The sequence below is a fragment of the Neomonachus schauinslandi genome, chromosome 11 (genome assembly GCF_002201575.2).
Source record: "Neomonachus schauinslandi chromosome 11, ASM220157v2, whole genome shotgun sequence".
NCBI classification, from domain to species: Eukaryota; Metazoa; Chordata; class Mammalia; order Carnivora; family Phocidae; genus Neomonachus; species Neomonachus schauinslandi.
This window is the reverse complement of record NC_058413.1, coordinates 18,065,250-18,085,844: the sequence shown is the minus strand read 5'-3', so window position 1 is coordinate 18,085,844 and position 20,595 is coordinate 18,065,250. Positions and strand designations below refer to the sequence as shown.

The 20,595-nt window shown below is 46.2% G+C and overlaps 1 protein-coding gene across 5 annotated transcripts in view; it reads left to right on the top strand.

The window, feature by feature from the left end:
• TTC17 (tetratricopeptide repeat domain 17) overlaps window positions 1-5,406 on the top strand; it is a 116,418-nt gene extending 111,012 nt beyond the window's left edge. For all 5 annotated transcript variants that reach the window (XM_044919476.1, XM_044919475.1, XM_044919473.1 and 2 more), the window contains 3 exons: window positions 828-947; window positions 2,482-2,625; window positions 4,221-5,406. In XM_044919476.1, coding sequence (XP_044775411.1) covers window positions 828-947; window positions 2,482-2,625; window positions 4,221-4,352 — 396 coding nt within the window. In that variant the 3' untranslated portion in view covers window positions 4,353-5,406. The remainder of the gene's footprint in view (window positions 1-827; window positions 948-2,481; window positions 2,626-4,220) is intronic.
• Window positions 5,407-20,595: the final 15,189 nt, after the last annotated feature.

The window sequence follows — 20,595 nt, the reverse complement described above, 5'->3', positions numbered from 1 at the left end:
GTCTTGGAGGAGCACGATTCAGCGCATAACAATCTCCAAGAATATTGTTCCCACCAACAGTATTGGGCTGAACCTCAGCCAACCATGGGATGATTGGGGAAACCACACAAAAGTAATGTCATGGTCAATGAATATATTTAACTACAAAACCAGTAGGAAAACAAATATGGGGAATAGGGTGATAGAATATCAATACTACATGCCCTGACGATGAAGAATAATAAAATTACCCAAAAAATTAGATTGGAAGAAAGAAATAAGGTAGAAAGCAGAAAGCAGGGTAAGTTTTCTGATGCCTTCATCTGTAATGGCTGGGAGTTAGAGACCATCCATCAAAGGGGGCAAATGAAATAGACAGGAAACTCCAAAATTAGACCTAAATTAAGTGCTGAAATTTTGTATATGGTAAAGGTAGCATCTCACTGGGGGAAGAGACATGAATTATTTGTTAAATCTTATTGGGACAACTTAGTAACCATCTAAGTTGAAGCCATATCTTTTACACCAAGTTAAATTTCAAATGGGTCAAATATTTAAATGTGAAAAATGAAACTATAAAAGTTCTGGGGGAAAAGCATGGTAAAATTTCTTGATAACCTTGAAATAAGCAAGACTTTGTCAGCTACAACTGAAAATCCAGAAGCCATCTAAATTAATCAGCTGCACTGTGGAAATCAAAACCTACATCACACAAAAAACCATAGGTCCAAAGGCAGACATCAGAAAACTGAGGGAATGTATCTGTAATTCATGTCACAGGCAAGGGACTAACCTCTCTAATATATATATTTAAGAGACACCAGCTTCAACTGACCATTCCTTTGTAGAACCAGACATCCTGGGTCCTTTCCAGCATGGCAGCCCTCTACTGGAGAGTGAAAGGTCAAGGAAAGAAGGCCATCGACTGCCTCCGCCAGGCCCTCCACTATGCTCCACACCAGATGAAGGTGAGTGGGACTCAGAGGTGCGAATTTCTGGCTCTTGGTCCTTTACATTGTTGGTTATGAGGTTTCAACTAGGCTTCCTCACGCTCAGCCAGTAAGAAAGTGGCAAAAGGCTAGCATAGGTTGGAAGAACCTTCAGCCCCACTTACGCCTTCCCTGCCTCTGAAAATGGGAACACGGGGGAAGGTCTTCCAAGATTCCATCATTTAATGCCCCTTCCACTGTATGCAGAGCCACCCAACGTACAACAAATACACTGGCGTAGTCAGGCCATCACCCCGCAAGTCCTTCTGGGATTAGCTTACCCCCAGGGGCCTGGAGGCCTGTGACACTTGTTTTATGTATACTGCTGACCTAAGCTTGTTTCCAGACACTGAAACCGAAGCAGTTTCCATCTCTTCTTACATATCGGCCAGTTCCTGGTCTCTGACTTCACCTTTTCCACAAAAACAAAAAGCCCTGCTAGCTCAGTGTCACATCAGTCTTTTCAAAAATGTCAGTTAATGCTGTGATGACTGAGAACGTTCAGCTTTTTAAAAGCACAGTTGTATCCACACTTGCTGAGTTCTGCGTTCGCCTCCACATCTCAGACTTCCTGAAGACACGGCTCGTGTCTCCTTGGTTCCTAAGGGCAGCGTATGGAATGGTGTCCGGAGCTCTGCCTCTTGCGAGCTTTGTGACCTTAGGCAAGTTATGAAGCTCTGTGACCTCATATAATGACCTCATTCTGCGAGTGTCCAGTAAGGACAAAGGGGGGTCCTTTTTCCCTAGGTCTTCTGGATCTCCTGTAGAACCCTGCACAGTGTGAGACAGGTGGTACTTGCTTGGGATGCTACTTGTTCAGCCCATCGTTCTGTGCTCTGTACTTCCAGCCATTGGATACTCTAGGTCAGGGGCCAGAAAACGTTTTCTGTAAAGGGCCATGCAGTAAGAAATTTAGGCTGTGTGGGCCAGACAGCCTCTGTTGGAGCCACTCGGTTCTGCCATGTGGGCCTGAAACAGCCACAGAAATACGTAAAGGAACAGGAATGGTTACATTCCAAAAAAACCCTTACAAATAGAGGCAGCAGGCTAGATCCGGCCTGTAGGCCAGAGTTTGCCGGCCCCTGCTTCGAGCAGATGATGCCGTGGACCTTGCAGAAGACACTTCGACTCTCCGACAGCAAGACTCCCAAGTGTGGTCTGTGGACAGGTGTCGGGCCATGAACTGTTTCTTACCGTTCTGCAGCGAGTCAGGAACCTGCGCCAGCAGTCCACCAGCAACTTCCCTAAGCAGATTGTTTACTCAGCTGACTCTTGTGCTTTGTGTTTTGAGGCCAGACTTTCCTAATAAAAAAAGTAATGCATTGGTTTATGTCCCCATGCAGCCTGCTCATCTGTCACAGACCAGTAGCAAACAGAAGACTAGCAGGTTCAGCTGCATTACTCAGTCACTTACCAGGAAGAACTTACTGCATTATTAAGGATTGGAACCACCAGGAATGAAAACTCAGAAATCAGTATCCTTTCCTTCTCACCATTCTCCTTCCTTTCCCAGGACGTGCCCCTGATCAGCCTGGCAAACATCCTGCACAACGCCAAGCTCTGGAACGACGCCGTCATAGTGGCCACCATGGCCGTAGAGATCGCGCCACACTTTGCCGTGAACCACTTCACGCTGGGCAACGTCTACGTGGCGATGGTGAGGTCGCTGGGGTGGGCAGGGCATGCCAGCTGCGCCGCTGTCCCTGCTCGGCACGCCTTTGCTTTCAGACTCCCTTGCCGTGTCCGTGTCTTCCAGCTTCCTGTACGTTTTGTGTCTCCGATTGCTAGCTCCACCAGAGGTCTAGTTCATGGCTAAGGAGTTTGTGAATTAAAAAAAAAAGTAGGACATGAAATTCATCTAAGTATTTGCAACTGTGTAGCTCCCCCCGGTGAGGGTCGCACTGACAATAGAGTTGGATTTACCTACAATTTTCTGGAGACTTCACCTGTCCCAGGAGACCTTACCTGACACTCCAGGGGGACAGAGGCACCCGGGCTCTCGTGCTTTCCAGTGGGGCTAGGTGCCTATCTGCACTCATGAGGCCCTGTACATGTCTCTCTCGCCATATTTTCGCCTTGTTTTATAATTTTTTAAGTATCTGTCTCTCCCCCTACACAGTGCACTGCTTAGGGGAGAGATTCCTCTCCATCTTCCTGTTCCTAGCACGTCGCAGTGTGTGGCACATGCTAGGTGCTCATCACGTGTCTCATGAATGGTGGCATGCCACTAGTTGCAGAGGCTACCATTTTCAGAGAAAATGGCAAAGCCATCATCCAGAGCCCTCATTCTGGCCCGAAACAAGGGCGGAGTTCAGAGCCTAAAATCCCACGGGTCCCCTGGAAGCTGTCACAGCTGAATCTAACATGAGAATTGTGCCATGCATTTTCATCGAAAGCTTGGTGTCCCACATGGGGCGATTCCCAAGGTCCTCTCAATAAAGGTTAATAGAATGAGCAGCTTGAAGCTGTAAGTTTTATGTGTCATCCTTGACTTGAAAGGCAGCGAGTATAATTTGGCCAGGTAGGTATTGCTGAATGTGCAAATTTCCTTCTCTGCTTCTTAAAATCAAAGAATCTGTTTTTGTCCCCAGTAAATGTGAAATTTGCTACTATGAATGAGGAATTCTGCCTCTCATTTGCCTAGAAGGAGTCATTTAACCCTTTGGTTTGGACTCCTCTTTGAGCCTATTGGTCTAAGTAAAAGATTAACACCTTCAATATGACAGCAGTCATTTCCAAACGATGTTCATATTTTTAAATGCTACGGAGAACAAAAAACTGTTTCAAAATTTACAGCACCTGACTTTGAGATACTTAACTTCCATCTTTCTAGCTATGGTAGAAAATTCAGGGAGATGCCTAAGGAGCATTTGCCAGGCCCAGTTCTAGAGGTTTCTGTGAGGATTAAATGGAGGGTTTTCATAAAGCACCCGGCACAGTGCCTGAGTACTCAGCAATGTTGGTCCTCACTGTTACCTCCAGGATTACTCCCACTGTTGGGTCAGACCTTTGTAAAGTCCATCTCCCCTTCCCCTCTGGCTCTTGGGCTCTGCCTTCCTTTTCTTTGTGATATTGTACCTTGGGGGTGGTGTTCCCTTCCAGACCTCAGAGTTTTCCTCAGAGATGTAGATCCATTGAGAAAACACTGCAGGATTGCTCCTAGCACAGAGGTGCTTCTCGAAAAAGAAGTCACAGTACATACTTAGCCAAGTGGTGGTATCCCTCTCACATCTGTCCCTTTGCCCCTCACAGGAGGAGTTTGAGAAAGCGCTGGTGTGGTATGAATCGACGCTGAAGCTGCAGCCTGAGTTCGTTCCGGCCAAGAACCGAATCCAGACCATCCAGTGTCACTTAATGCTAAAGAAGGGACGGCGCTCTCCTTAACGCACCCTCCTCTCTCTCTCTCTCTCTTCTCTCTCTCTCATTTCTTGCTCTTCTCATGCTCTTAAAAAAAAAAAGAATAAGAAAAGAAACCAATCATTGTCAGTATCTACTTTTAATGATGTGTGTGAAAATAACTGAGTAAGACTTACAGCAGGACTTTTACGTATGTGGGAATTGGTTTGTCTTTGTTTTTAAGTCTCCTCTTTCCCCAAGCCAACCTCAGAAACACAAATGTCTCAAAAGGAAAATGCAGTGGAAAGATACCGTGTAAATACTGAGCCAAGACGTTTCTGGAGCTGTGCTCTGTCTCCAAAACCTCGATGCCTTTAGGGCTTTTCTCAGTGGTCCAGCCGGCCTCCTCCTCCTCCTCGTTGGCGGAGGATGAAACCGCGTTGCACATTCTCTGCTTCCTGTCGCAGCCTCTGTTGTCAGTGGAAATGCAGAAGCCCATCCGGTGCCAGTGAGGAGCAACGTCGTGCGCTCTCGCCATTAGATCCATATGCCATCCCCCGTCACGTCCGGTCCATGCTGCTATGTCACAAACCCTCAGAGGTAGTTTGCAGGGGAGAAAGGGGAAATGATTTTTAAAAACAAAATATTTACAACAACAAAAACTCTTAGGATCACCTGACCTTTGTAATGTTATTTATGTTGGGGAGGGAGGGGGGCACCGAGAAGGGGAAATCAGCAGTGTACAACCTCTATATCATTTGTACTTTAATTACAAATCACAAGGAAACCAATAAGTTGAAATCCTATATAACAGGTTTATATATATAGAATATGTATATTTGAAGCCCTCTACAGACTGAGTCTATGTTTTACTAATTCTTTGTTCACTGTGTTACCCATCTTGGAATAAGGTGTGAGTGTCAGCTCCTTCTCTCTGAGGCCTTCAAACGTAGCTCCTCGGGAGAGAGCGATGCGCCAAGGTTGAGTGTTTCCGTGCAATGCTTTTACCTCTGGTCCCAGGAGAATCAGAAACTCCAGACATTTTGGAATCTTCAAGGGCACATACTGAGAACAAAAATAAAAGTTGTTTATGAGCAAAATAGGTCTGGAGTGTGTTTTTTCTTTAAAACCAGGCTAACGTGGACAGTTCAGAAGCCAACAATAACTCTGGATCTGATCCTCTCAAGTCCTGGGTCATCTTCATCTTTCTTTCTTTCCACAATGGCAAGGTGAGGGGAGAAACAATCCATCACTAGACTTTATGGCTGATGAACTTATTAGCATGATACATTTGACCGGAAAAGATGCACGATCAGCAACTGTTGAGAGTTGGGTATATAATTGACCTTCCCAGAAAGGAAGAATCATCTAAGTCACAAAGTCACATCCCCTCAGCTGAGCACTGATCCTGAGGTTCATCTAGGTAAGCTTCATGGAGAGCCTTGGTGAGAGTCCTGCAGGGACGGGCGCACACCACACAGCCAGCGAATGTTACCTCTTGTTACAGAGGTCTTCAATCCTGCTGCCACATCTTCCCAATTCTAGAAATAAATTACTTTTTCCTTCATGTTAAGGGTTTTGTTCCATTTCTGGACCGATTCAAAAGTTTGACTGCTTCCAACAGTGATTCCTAGCCTGGAAGGTAAGGAGCGTGCCCCGTGAGAGCATTTAATAGAAATGCCGCCTGAAGAAATTTTTTATCTGTTTTTCACTTTGGTGGATTTTTTCCATTCTGTCTTCCAATTCACTAAGTCTTCAGCTGTGCCTAGTCTACTGCTTATCCATTGAGATTTTTGTTGCAGTATATTTTTCATTCGTAGGATTTCTGTGTGGTTCTTGTTCATCATATCTGCCTGCTCATGTTTCATGATCTCTCCTTGTTTTGTGGGTGCTAGTCTTTCTTTTAACAACTTGAACATTTTCAGCATTCTTACTTTTCCAAATCTATTATTTCTTGTTCATCAGGAATGAGTTCTACTTGTTGGGCATGTGGACTGTTGACCCCATAATGCTAGAATTCCCTGGTTCTCAGTCTTTAAATCTCTGCTCTTCTCTGTATTCTCTCACATCCTTAGTGATCTCATCTGGTTATGTGGTTTCTGCTCCTATCTCCATGCTTGTGACCTCCAAATTCATACCTCCTGCATAGATAGCCTCCTTTAGCCCCAAATTCATTATCTGTCTACCCCATATCTTCACATGGTCCAAAACTGAATTCCTTATCTTTCCCAAAGATTCTTGTCTAACTTTGGTCTTCCCATCTTCAGTTCCCTGCTTCCAGTTAATTGGGTCAAAAAACCCTAGAGTGATCCTAACTCCTGTTAAAACGTAAGTCAGATTGTGTCATTTCTCTGCTTAAAACCAGTGAGTTGCAATGCCATAAAGCCTTACCAAAAAAGCCAATCTCGCTCACCTCTCTGGCTTCATCTATTATTTTCCCTCTTACTCTTCAGCCACACTGGCCTCCTGACTACATTTTGAGACTTCCAGCATGCTCCTGCCTCAGGGCATCTGCATTTGCTCTTCCCTCAGAAACCCACTTGACTCACCTCACCACCTGTGGGCCTTCCCTGATCATGATATTTTAAATTATGCCATCTGCCTCCACTATGTCCTAATCCCCTTTCCTGCTTTACTTCTCTCCGTAACTTGAATCATTGAGTCTACTATGCATATTTGTCTGTCACTCCCAACCTAAAAGTAAGCTCTAACTGCAAAGTTGTTGTTTTTTTAAGTTCAAGTGAGTTAACATAACAGTGTAGTAAGTTTTTAACTGTTTTATACCCTGATATATCTCTAACCCCTGACACACAAAAGGTATCCAGAGAAAACTGTTGTTAATTAATTAATGAGTGGTGATGGACTTCCTCATATATTTTATATTTTTTCTCCTTAGCAGGAATTAACATCTGAGGTAATCCCACAAGCACCTGGGGTTGAGGACACCTCCCTCTAAAGGAAGTTTTTGAGATGGTCTCTCCTGGGATCTCTACAAAGTCAAACACATTTTCATGTCAGTTTCTGCGGGGTTTCCACACTGTATGGAGAAGGAATTAGGGCCCCATCTTCCCACAAGTAGGAGGCTGAGTTCTAATATTTTACCTAGTGGACAGAGTCTCATCCCTAGCTCCTGTCCTTACACAGCCCAGTTGCAAATCTCAGTTGTCCAGGAGTCCTAATTCCCGACCCTATGTGGAGCCTAGGACCACAGTTCCTCAGCCTATAGCGATTTTTTGAGGCCTTGTGGGTTGTTGCAGTGTTGCATCTGGTGATTTATCTTTCTTGACTTTGCATTAGCTCAGTATTTAAAATACTATATATGGCCATTGTGTGTGATGAAGTTGAGGGTAGGGGATTCCAGTGTATGTGCTCCATGTGCATTCATGACTGGAAGTTTGGAGAGACCAATTCTATACCACATATGACCTTTTCCCCCCAAGAAATCTGGAACCTCCCACTGGGGAACATGAGCCCTTGTGTGAGAAATATTGTTACTGATAAACAAGAATTATATTCTTCATAAGGGCTCAAATGGAAAAAAAGACATTCAGACCCATTGGCTTCAGAGCACACTCCCATTTTGTCTAGAGTTTACTTCCTCCAGAGTTGGGCCATGCCCTTCATCCCCAAAATCTCTGCAGGGGCCTATTACAGAAAGCCCAGCTATTCTGAAAATGTCCAGCTCCTTTGGGGAGCTACCTCTTATCATTTGGAAACAAGCCCAGACCCCTTTTGAAAGTAAGACCCAATCAGACCAACCCTTACCACAGGTTGCCTTCATAAAAATGGCAGATGAGATCCTGGGGCTTCTCCACTAAGACATCTCCCAAGAGTTTTGAGAATGTGTCCAGAGTCATTCTCAACAGCCATTCTCTCTGTAGTCAGGTGTCTCTGGGTAAAGCTAGTGAGAACCAGGGGCCCCAGGGATAAGGGACCAGGCCAACTTCTGCCCTTACTCTCCAAATCCTGCAGGTGGCAGCTGGACACCAGGCTGAGCCGCTGAGGACCAAAGTTGGTAACTAAGGGGCAGACCACATGGCATTCCGGGTGCAGAGATGTTCACAATCCAGGGACCTCCCCGCCGCTGGCTACGGAAGATGAAGAGGCGGAAGGGACGTGAAGGGAGTTCACAGACCTGCCCCTGGCCCGTATGGTAGCCTCTAACCAATCTACCTACTGACATTTCCATTTATGCATTAAAATGGAATGCAATTACAGATTCAATTCCTTGTGTTAAGGAATGTCATCAAGGCCAGGTGACCACCGACTGACCCATGAACTGGATCGGGGCACTCTGAGGCTCCTCACCTCCTTCCCTGTTCTTGGAACATGGGTTCTGCTTGCCTTGCCTACTTCCAGAGGCTCTTCTGGGACCAGGGAGCCAGCGCAGAATATTCTTCCTGGGGCAATGACAGAAGCCCCAGAGAACAAGCCCAATCACATGAGCGCTTTTAAATACCCTGCTTGTGTTGCCTGTGCTAATAGCCATTGTCCTGAGACAGGAAGTACAACTTGCATTCAGTGAGGGAGTGCTGCCAAGTCCCATGGCAATGGGCATGGACACAGAGAGGAATGAGGACCCCAAACCATTAAGGTCATCAACCACAGCCGCCTTCCAGGTTTTGCCTTCCCCAGCCCCCTGTCTGATCTCTTCTGTGACACTTTGATTACATTCTCCCTTTTGTGTATTTATACTTACCTCCTCTACTAGACTTCAGGATTCTTAGGAGATTTTTTTTTTAAGATTTTATTTATTTATTTGCGAGAGAGAGAATGAGAGACAGAGAGCATGAGAGGGAGGAGGGTCAGAGGGAGAAGCAGACTCCCTGCCGAGCAGGGAGCCCGATGCGGGACTCGATCCCGGCACTCCGGGATCATGACCTGAGCCGAAGGCAGTCGCTCAACCAACTGAGCCACCCAGGCGCCCAATCTAAAGCTATTTCAAAATAGTTAGCCAAAAAAAAAGGGGGGGGATGCTTCCCCATGGCTCAGCCCACTTTACTGCAGCAGTGGTTACTGGGGCTCAAGTCCACCTATAAAAATGGTTCTTTGTTTCCCATTTGACTTTTATTTTTAAAGATTTTATTTATTTGATAGAGAGAGAAAGAGAGCACAAGTAGGGGGAGCAGCAGGCAGAGGGAAAGGGAGAAGCAGGCTCCCCACTGATCAGGGAGCCCGATGCAGGACTCGATCCCAGGACTCCAGGATCATGACCTGAGCCGAAGGCAGTCGCTTAACCAACTGAGCCACCCAGGCACCCCGATTCTTAGGAGATTTTACTTGCCATAGCACTTTGAACATGGTCGATGGTAGGTGCTCAGGAATATTTATTGCATGAGGAGTAAATTTCTTTCATGAGCAGTGCCGGCGGTCCTTCCAGATATCTACACAAGGGAAAATGTACTGAAATCTCTAGTAAAGGGCCTTTGTATCCCTGGATGATGGGTATTAGCACACGTGACGCAAGCAGGGTCTCTCTCCTTTATCCACTGAGAGCTCCTGGTGTATTCACCAAGGGTCCAGAACAGACATCGAGAAATCTCTTGAATGCCGTAAGAATGATGGCACATTCTTGGCCACCACAACTCTTGCATTCCCTGACTGCCTCTACACATTCCTTGACCCTTTATCTCACCTTCTGGGTCTTGCTAGTTTATCTGTTATGCTTACAGTTCATCATTACCGAGTCACATCAGTGAGTTCTTACTGATCTAGCAGACCCTTTAAAGTAGTCAACACAAAAGACTATATACCTTTATATACTCTTTTCCCACTTGGAGTTCTAAAGGAAGTTTCAGGAGCTCCTGCGGCAATGCTGTCATGTTCACTTGAATGCTCTTGAGGGTGACAAATCTTTGCCTTGTTAAGGTGGATGGCATTTTTGGAAATGGCTGACAGTCACTTGGATCCAAAGCTAGTGGCTAAGGTGGGTGATGAAGCTGGATCATTCTGGGGACAGAAGCCAGATGTGGTCAGGGAGAAATGAGCCTGACATCCCTCCATGGTTGGAAAGCTACCCCTGAGGACACCCGGAAGGAACCCCAGATGGAAGCAGACGGTATCATTTGAGTACATCTACCTCCTGCCAGGGTGACCATTTTGAAGGAGCCCATACAGCATTGGATGAGAAAGTTCTGGTCTCATCTACTTTCACTGTGGTTCTGGTTCTTCTAAATCCTTTGAGAAGCTGGTAAAAGCTCTGGACCCTCTCTAGGAAGATGCTCCTGAGCCCGTGTTTTGCATAAAATTTGAGGGGTTCACAGACCCCCCTGAGGCTGCTCCACGTGTCCAGGTGACTTCTGTCTGGAACGAACACACCAACTAGGGTGAGGATACCAGGAAGCCACAAGTGTGCTTTTCCGAAGTTTCTACATTTCTGCCCACACACCCCACAACGAGCCCAGCCCAGGACTTTGACGTAACAGACTCCCCAGAATTAGTATGGGAACTCTTGTCTGCTCTCTGATCTGAGACCGCCTTTGTGGGCGAGATCCCCGCACCCAGCTTGTCCGCTCAGCCGCCTCCCCCACCACCCCATCCATCAGGGTCTGAGTGTGGTGAGCCCTCTCAGAAGGGCTGCGTCTCAGTATCCACAAGGTTCTCGCTTGGGAAGAAGCAAGGAAGAGCCTTGTGGTCCAGTTCGACTCGGGGAGCCAGGCCAGGTATGATCTTGACTTTGGGTACACCAGAGGCAGTCCAGACCAGGTCCGGAGTCCTTTGTGGCCCTCCCTTCAGGCACCTGTCTGAGCCACAGCGGAGGGCACAGGGATGGCGAACAGCTGCCATGAGGCCTCGTGGCCACAAGAGGGACCCATTTGTTCTGCAAGGACAAGGCATCTGGCTGGCATCGTGACTCCCGACTTCATCCCCCAACACCCACGCAGGCTCCCGGGTCGTGTGGGGTGCTGACTGCAGAGGGGGACAGCGCCTGGCAGTGCAGGGCCAAGCCTCTGCTCTGGGTCCTCTTGTTCAGGTGGCCACCTGCTGAGGCGGGATCCCCCTCAGCCACTGGCTTCTCTTCAGGCAAGCGCAATGGGCCTTAGGCCCAGGGCACACCCAGGGCCCAGAGTGGCCACCTCCCGCGCCTCGGAGTGTTCAGGCGTTTGATAAGGTGTGTTTCATCTCCCCTTAACGTTTTCTTTATGGCAAAAGCAACCCACGTCCAAAGGGGAAAAGGAGAAAATTCAGGAAGGCAAGGGACACCTGTAACTGGCCATTCTCAAAGACAACTCTGGTCACCACGACAGGGTTATGTCCTGCCCAGGACCCTCACAGACTGTGCTCCTCGGGAGGCTAATAGGAGCAGGGGAGCCTTTCAGGGAGAATGTGTTTGTGTTGATGGGGGATCTCCGTAGTTTGGGGAGAGCTGAGGCGATCCCTCCAGGGATCCAGGTGCCTGCCTGCGGGAGAGACATGCAGCTGAGGGAGGGAAGGGAAGCTAACCCACCATGGGCCACTCTGCGCCCTTCCTGTGCGTCACAGGGGCCGTCCCCTCCATTCAATACCAACATGCCAGGGCCGGTGTCCTTCCTGTTTTACATCTGGGGAAACCTAGCCACAGACAAAACCATCTCCCCAGTGTCATGCGGCTGGCGAGTGATGGAGCAGAGCTGAAGCCAGGACCGTCTTGCTCCAGAAGCTATCACCTTTGCAAAACCCTGGGACCCCTCATGGCAAGGGTCTGCCGTCAGGCTCGAGAACGTGGCCCTACCCCTCCCACCTCACCTGTACCCACAGCTTGCTCCCACACCCCAGAGTTTGCAGGACAGCCCCAAGGCTGGGGGACCCCTTGCCCCGCTGACCCTGGGCCCTGAAAGCAGCCCTCAGGAGGCCCGCGAGGAGGAGTGGGCCTCAGGGCCAAGTCCCCATCGGACACTGCAGGGAAGCGTCCCCCACCCACTCAGCAGAGCCCCACTCCAGGAGCTGGAGACGGGCTCTCACCCAGTCTCCCTCAGAGGCCCTGGAGAATGGTCCACAGAGACTCTGATCATCTTCTCTGGAAAGGGGGTCCCTGCCCCTTCCTTGGGGGACAGGCGGCTCTGAGAACAGGCACTCCCCTCCTCTGTTCCCAACCTGCCTCTCTTAGGACACCTCTTCCCAGACTCAGCTTTGAGCCCCAGGGAGAGGCCTCCCCTGGTTGCCAGGGCAACGGCTCCATTGTTCCCCACCGCAGGAGTTTTGCAGCCAGGCCCCCTCAGTTTCTGGACCCCACTCTCCCGACCATTCTTGAGCCCGCGGAGCCCGCAGGGCCCCATTCTACTCCTCAGGGCCTCTTTGTCGTCAGGATGCAGAGGAGGGGGGAGACAGGCGGACTGGTCACCATGCCAACGTCGCATTGCCCACATCCCTGGAGGGAGGGGAGGGGCTGGGGCGGTCGGACATGCAGCAGTCAAGGGAGCAATTCATCTGTCTCTTGGGTCACCTGCCCAAGGGCCCCTGCTGCTGGCTCAGGGTCCACTTTGGGGGAGGATTTCGCTAGCTCTCTGCTTTGTCACCCAGTTTGTGCCATTTTTGCTTGGTTAAGCAAAGCTTGAAGCTTAGGCTTTCTCATACCTATCCTGAATTTTCAGGCAGCAGGTGGACTCTGGCTATGGGAGAGGAGTCAGGCTGTGCCCGGCCACCTAGCCTGAGTGGGGCGATAACCCCTCATTCATTCATTCATTCATTCACCCATTGCATCTCATCGTTCAACAACATTCACTGAGGCTGACTCAGGACCATCCTGCAAGTTAAGATATTCTTAAAACCACTTTACGGAAGGAGAAACTCTTACTCAAAAAGGTAAATGGCTCAAGGTTTCCAAAATATCAAATGTCAGAGGCAGGATTCAGTCTCAGTTCTGCCTGGCTCCAGTATCACTGCTTTAAAGTCAAGAAGAGATTACATTCTCCCCACCATGGACAGGACTTGGACTACTCTGTGCACAATAAGCAGATTGATTATTCACTAAAAACAAGCCATTACAAGGAAGTTAAGGACAAGGTGTCTTGCACACAGTAGCTGCTTAGTAAGTATGCAGTGGGTGGATGGATGGACGAAGGAACATATTCAGGGTAACTACTCCGAATACTAAGGGTAGTAACCTGGAAGACAACCGTTCATTCACTCATTTATTCCTTCATTGGCACATTTATTAGTAAATAAGTACTGAGGACTTCTGTATTCCAGGCACCTTGCTGGGCGCTGGGGAAATAACAAAAACAAGACAGGTGCATGGTTCCACATCTGATGAGAAAGGCAGACAGGTGAACTGCCCATCACAGTGCTGGGATGACAGCTCCAATGGGGGAGTCCAGGCGCCGGGAAAGACAGGCTGATCTCGATAGCATGTCTCACGTTCCAAATCACCAAGTCACGGATCCTCTGAGCTCAAACCGATGCTTCATCCACACTGTACTTCAGCCAACCAGAGGTAAAAACCACACCTGGCGCTTAGGGCAATGATTCGGAAAGAGACCATTTGAGACCATGAGCACTCTGGTGTCAAAATTTAGAATGGTGATATTTAGGAGAACCCAGTTCTGTCTGAAGACCCTGAACCCCATAACTCCACCAGGCTTCTCTCACCAGTAGGAACAACCCCTCCTACCTACCTAAGGAGACTGGTCCTGTCTTGCTTGAAGACTATAAATATCCCTTACCCTATAGCCTCCCATGTACCCCAGAGCCATGGCTAAAGACAATCTCCATGAGCCCAAGGAGCCAATTATAAAGGTGAGTCTGTCTAGTAGATGCTTACATGCCAAAATGTGCACATTTATATATCAATGAAAACTTGAGGAATATTCAAAAGAATAAGTTCAACCCCTTCCAGAGTAGGGAGAAACGAATGTAGTTGAAACCAGCTGAATCTTTCAGTATGGCTGTGCTTACCGGAGATTCTGAGGCTGGTGTGCCAGCACAAGAATGTGATAAAAGTTCTAGGGTTACTTCACTTGGCAAACTGAAGCCTGGTTCCAGCAAGTCAAATGAAACTGACATGCCAAAGAATTCCTAGGTATAATGTGTGAGAAATCCAATGACTTAGGGAGCTTGGTGTGTTGAAATGGGTTTACCACCCATGACTGGCTTATCCACACTTTATATTCCCTGAGAGGGACCAAAGGACTCTCCCTTCACCAAGACAGAGAGAAACATCTGAAATGGTGCTGGGGCTGATGATGGAAGATACTGCCATTGAATGGGTTCCTGGGTTTTAATGCGAATCATGAGATCCCAGCATGGGCTCTGCAGGGACACTTAGTGACCAGAAGCAAAGTGGACACAGAAGGTAAACAGACAGAGGGTCTTTGGCAGTGGCCAATCGACTGTGGGTACCAAGGGCTAAAACACATGAAATACTTGATATGTACAGTTAAAAAACACACAAACTAGAGATCTGACAGGCAAAATCTCAGGACATCAGCAGGTTATAGGTTTTCACTAAATCCCCGACCCAAGTCAGGCAAATAGAAAAACTTTGTATTCTGTACCATATAACATTGCAAATTTATATTGTGCATCTCCCTCCCAATTTTTCTGTGGTCATCAAGTAGAGCGAGTGTGCACTGGGAAAAGAGAAATCCCAGACTTTTCAGGACTTACTACTGGCTCTGAGCTAACGCTAATTTCAGGTCATGGGTTGAGTGAGAATTAATGGAAGTCAGGAAATAAATGGAGTTTGGGCCCAAATTATTTCATAGTGAGTCCAACAGATTCATATCCACCCTGTGGTTCTTTCTTAAGGCCTGAGTGTAGAGCTGGAAAATACAGATATCCTCAGCAATAGGCAAAATCTCCTGCCTGACTATGGAGTAAGGACTGGCATGAGAGGAAGGAGCAGGTGAAAACTCTTGCCAGGCCTCTCGTAACAAAATAGTAACAAAATAGTAAATCAAAACCAAATCAGAGAGAGCCATGCCACCATGGAAGACTTGAAAAATGCAAGGTTGGTGACCCAGTGGCATGCTGGAATCAGCTCGTACATGCCTGGGAGGATGCGTTAACATTATTCTCAGCGATTCATAAGAATTGTTATGATTGTGAACATTACCTCCCAACTTCATCTTCAGTGACGTCATTTTGGGAGCTTAAAATTGGCCATGTTGGGACTATTTAAACCATGGAAACTGGCAAACACTACAAATCAGGCCTTTTTTTCTTTTCTTTTCTGAGAGCCGGTTTACCAGGAAGCTACTGGTGATCCCCATCTCATCCTTATGGAACTTACCTGTTTGGCTCGAGCAGACATATCTTGGAGTTGGAGAATGATGGCAGATTATGTAACAGAAATCACACTGTGATTTCAACTGCAGGTGCTATTCTTGATCTGATCTGTCTACTGCACCGTATCAGCCCAACTTCTGATGCCTACTATGGTTAGAGGGATGGATGGATGGATGGATGGATGGATGGATAGATCAAGATGAAAACATATTATTCACAACAGCTAAGATATGGAAACAACCTAAATGTCTGACAAGGGATGAATGGTTAAAGAAAACGTGGTACACACAATGGAATATTATTCAGCCATAAAAAGAAGGAAATCCTGCCATCCATGACACTATGGATGAACCTGGAGGGCATCATGCTAAGTGAAATAAGGCAGACACAGAAAGACAAATACTGTATGATTTCCATTATATGTGGAATCTAAAATAGTCAAAATCATGGCAGCAGAGAGTAGAGTGGTGGTTGCCAGGAGCTGGGGCGGGGGGGGCGGGATATTGGAGGATGTTGGTCAAAGGGTACAAAGTTTCAATTATACAGGATAAATAAGTTTTGGAGAGTAAAGTTCAGCATGGTGACTATACTTAACAATACTGTATTGCATACTTGAAATCTGCTAAGAGAGCAGATCTGAAGTATGCTCACAAAAGAGAAAGAAGAAAATTATAGTTATATGAGGTGATGGATATGTTAATTAGCTTGATTATGGTGATCATTTTATAATATACACATATGTCAAAACATCAAATTGAACACCTTAAATATATACAATTCTTATTTGTCACCTATACCTCAATAAAGCTGAGAAAAAGAAAATTATTAACAAGGCTAAGGTAATCGCTTGCAGTCTCTTCTAGATAGATTAGCACACTGTCCAGTGGGACTGAACTGACCCACAACCTGTCTTGTTCATCACACAAGTATTATTACTGAATGTAATACACAACCTCTTTCTCTTTGATGGACTGTAAATACATTTGGATACTAGAATACTTTGAAATTAATATAAATATGACTAAAATTTGTATGATACTGTACTAGTTGAGACTTTTACATCAGCTGTAAAAACACCCTATGTATGTCCAGTTCACCAAATGATGTGATAATCAAATGAAGTTGTATATGTGAAAGAGCATTGTAAACTTTGGTGCTCTGCCTTAGAAGTTGGACAAGGTAAATTGCTACTAGGCTGTTTCTATATTCAAGGCTAAAATGAAGATTCTTGGCAATTATCTCTTACTCAAGGATGAAAGTCTGTGGCTATTAATTAGGTTTGTCAAAATCTATAGTTGTATATTAGGCATAAATCTGATTTCAACTAAAAAAAGATGGATGGATGGATGGATGGGTTGTTTATATGAAGTGATGGTTATATTAGGTGGAGCATGATGCTGTTGCTCTTGTTGTTTTATTAGAATTTAAAGTATGGGAATAAAAGTGTACATTCCGGTACTACAGGAAATGAAAAATCAAAAACTTCCCAGAATCCCTCACACTAGTTTAGATTGTGATTTAAGTCCTGCCAACGAGAAACACTCAGTGAATCTTGAATTTGCAACCTTGGCCCTGTATCCTAAGTTGCATCTCAACTTCCGGATTCCTTTATCACAGCTGAAGAGTGCATTCCTCGATTCAGCAGTTGTAGCAGTGGCTTCCAGATTCCTCAATTTCTTGACTGTGTTAGAGGTGGCAAGTCCTCTGGAAGGTGGGTGATGAGATGCCTTGGATTCATTCCTGGAGTCTCAGATTAGAGTTTGGCCTTCCAGTCCTTCCAACAATTTTGTAAGCACCCAATTCACATTATTAAATCTTTTTCTCCTTCAGATAGCTATAATGGATTTTGTTAGCTGCAGCTGAACTCTAGCTGACATGCCCCCCTTTTTTTGATATGTCCCCTTACAACTTTTTCTTCCCCTCATCAATTTTTATCTCTACTCTTCAACCACTTCCCATCTCATTCCCCAGAGATGAAGCACCTTTTATATTTCAGGGGAGAAAAACATAGATAACATTATTGAGGAATTCCTCAACTTCCTGCCTATCCATCTAAAGTTTCTGGACCCACTACCACCTCCATGATATCTTTCCTACAAGGATAGCCCATTCACTTTTGCTCTGGATCCCATCCTTTTCATCTTCAAAAATCTCTTTCCCTACTGTATCTTTGACTTCTCCCGCTCGTTACTCTGTTCATTCATTATAGACACTACCAACCCTTTCTCGTGGAGAAAAACCCTCAACAACTCCCAATCCTCTCTGTGCCCCTCTAGCTAAGGTCTCTTTCCCTTCACTGCCAAGCTTTCTAAGAGAATCACCTACACTATTCATCTCCACTCGCTCCCTTTTTGTTCACTCCTCTGACCCAGCAACTTAGCCTTTATTGTATTCACTCTACTGAAACTGACCTCAGTGGCTACCGAATATCCTGATCCAATGGATCCTTTTCATTCTTTTTCAAACCTGATCTCCCAGGGGCATCTGCCAATGTTAACTCTGTCCCCTATGATATTGTGACAACACATTCCCGCACCTTTCTCCAGGATCATCTGATTGGTCTTTCACCATCTCCTTTGGAGGCTCCTCATTTTATGCACATGTGGAATGCTCTTTTCCTCAAGTTTTTGTCTGTGAGCCCTATATTTTTTTCCACTCTAAGAGTTCATAGTAGGTAACTTCATCCAAGTGCATGACTTCAACTACTGACAATTCCAAGGAATTTATCTCGAACCCAAACCTCTTCCCTGACTTCCAGACTGTATGTACAATAACTTTCTATTCCATATTTCTACCTGGCTCTCTCACAGACATCTCAATCTCAATGTGTCCAAACAGAACTAATCTCCAATATCCATTCTTCCTCCTCCTAAAATCCCTGTCCTATGAGAGGCACCATAGTTCACTCACACCCTCAAACCAGATACCTGGGAGTCATCCTAAATTCGCTGCTCCCTTGTCCCTCACAATTAAATTGTCACTAACAGATTTGAATTCCACCCCTAGTACTCTATGTGGTGGTTTCTCCCATCTCCATCTCTACTGCCCTTGTCCAGCCCTCTGCAATCTCAATCTCTCTCTGTCTCTCTGTCTCTCTCATTCTTACTCTCACTCTCGCTTGCTCTTGCTCTCACTCTCATTTCTGCTTCTGCCCATTCACTAGTCTTCCTGACTCCTTCACAACTGCCTCAATCCATTCTCCACACAAAAGCCAAATCTAATCATATCGTTCCCTTTCTTAAATCCCCTAGATAGTGTCCCCCCACCACACACACACACACACACACACACACACACACACACACACACACGGCACAGTTTTCAGGATAAAGTTCACATTTTTTATCCTAGACGTAAGACCCTTCCTCATCTGATTTCTCTAACCGCATCTCCCTCCACTGATCCTGAAGCTATGCTCTCAAAAGCATGCGGTATTCACTCACTCCATGAATTTCCCTCTGTGTGGAACTCCCTTCCACTTCAACGGGGCCATGCCTTTGTCATCCTTGGTGACTCAGCTCTTATCACCTCCTCCAAGAAGCTTTTCCTGACCCCCTTGAGTAGAGCTGACCATCCTTTGTATACTTTGCTTTGTATACCCTGTGCTTACCTCTAATTTTACATTAACTGTATCATATATCAGTGTATCACAGAGGTAAATATATTTATCATAGCATTTGCTAACCTGTCTGATACGCTTTTGTATGCCAGTGTCCTACCACAAGACCAAGTGTTCCTTTGGGGACAAAACCTTACTTAGCAGTGTACCTGATACAGAATAAGCTCCCAAACATGTTTGATGGATGAATTAGTTTAAGTTCTGCTTGAATTTTATTGGGTAATTGTTACGGATTGAATTATGCCTCCTAAAAACAGATATGTTGGAATCCTAAAACTCCCTACTTCTGAATGTGACCTTATTTGGAGAGAAGGTCTTTACAGAAATAGGTTGAAATGAGGTCATAAGGGTGGGCCCTAATCCAATAGGACTGGTGTCCTTATAAAAAGGGAAAATTTGGATGCAGAGACAGATGTGAATAGAAGGAAGACAGTGAAGAGACACAGGCAAAAGATGGCCATCTACAAGCCAAGCAGAGAAGCCTGGGACAGATTCTCCCTCACAGCACTCAGAAGAAACCAACTCTGCCGACCCCTTGATTTTGGACTTCTGGCCTCCATAACTGTGAGACAATAAATTTATGTTGTTGTTGTTGTTTTTAAGATTTTATTTATTTGAGAGAGAGCGCGCACACAAGCAGGGGGAGTGGCAGAGGAAAAGGGAGAAGCAGGCTGCCTGTGATGTGGGGCTCCATCCCAGGAGCCTGGGATCACGACCTGAGCTGAAGGCAGACGCTTAACTGACTGAGCCACCCAGGCACCCCTAAATTTCTGTTGTTTTAGCCACCAGTCTGTGGTACTTCATTATGGCAAGCCCAGCAAACTAATACAGTCGCATTTTCTGTACCCTTTAAGCCTTTATTTCTTTGACTCTCTAGCGATAAGCTGTTTTCTTTCTGAAGTCTGTAAGGTTTGCTTTTCTAGCATATCTCTTCGTCTCTGTCACTGTCTCTTTCTCTATATCTCTGTCTCTCTGTCTCTCTCTCTCACACACACACACCATGAAAGCACATGTCTCTTTCTCTCAAGAACTTCCCCTGTTCCTGCAGACGCTTCCACCTTACCAACAAGTTCTGCCTTGCGGGTCAGAATTAGGTCCCAAGTGAGAGCTCCCCTCATTGCTTTCTCATCTCTCTGAAAGAGAAAATCAGATCAAGAATGTTATCCATGACAATGTTTATGACAGAACAGGGCCCCCAATGGTTATGCCCATGAGCCCAGTTGGCCTCTCGCCCCCTTGCTAGATACAGAATTCCCTAGACAAGGAAAGCATCACAACACTGTTAGCCCAATCAGTGGTCTGAACTTCCCACAGCAACATCACTTGATTCTCCCTTCATCCCCACCTGTGCTCCCCACGGAACTACCACCAAGCTTTTATGACATCAAATCATGCTATTCTCTTGGTCAAAACTCCGTAAAGCCTCCCCATTGCACTTAAAGCCAATTTCAACTTGCTATAGAGGGC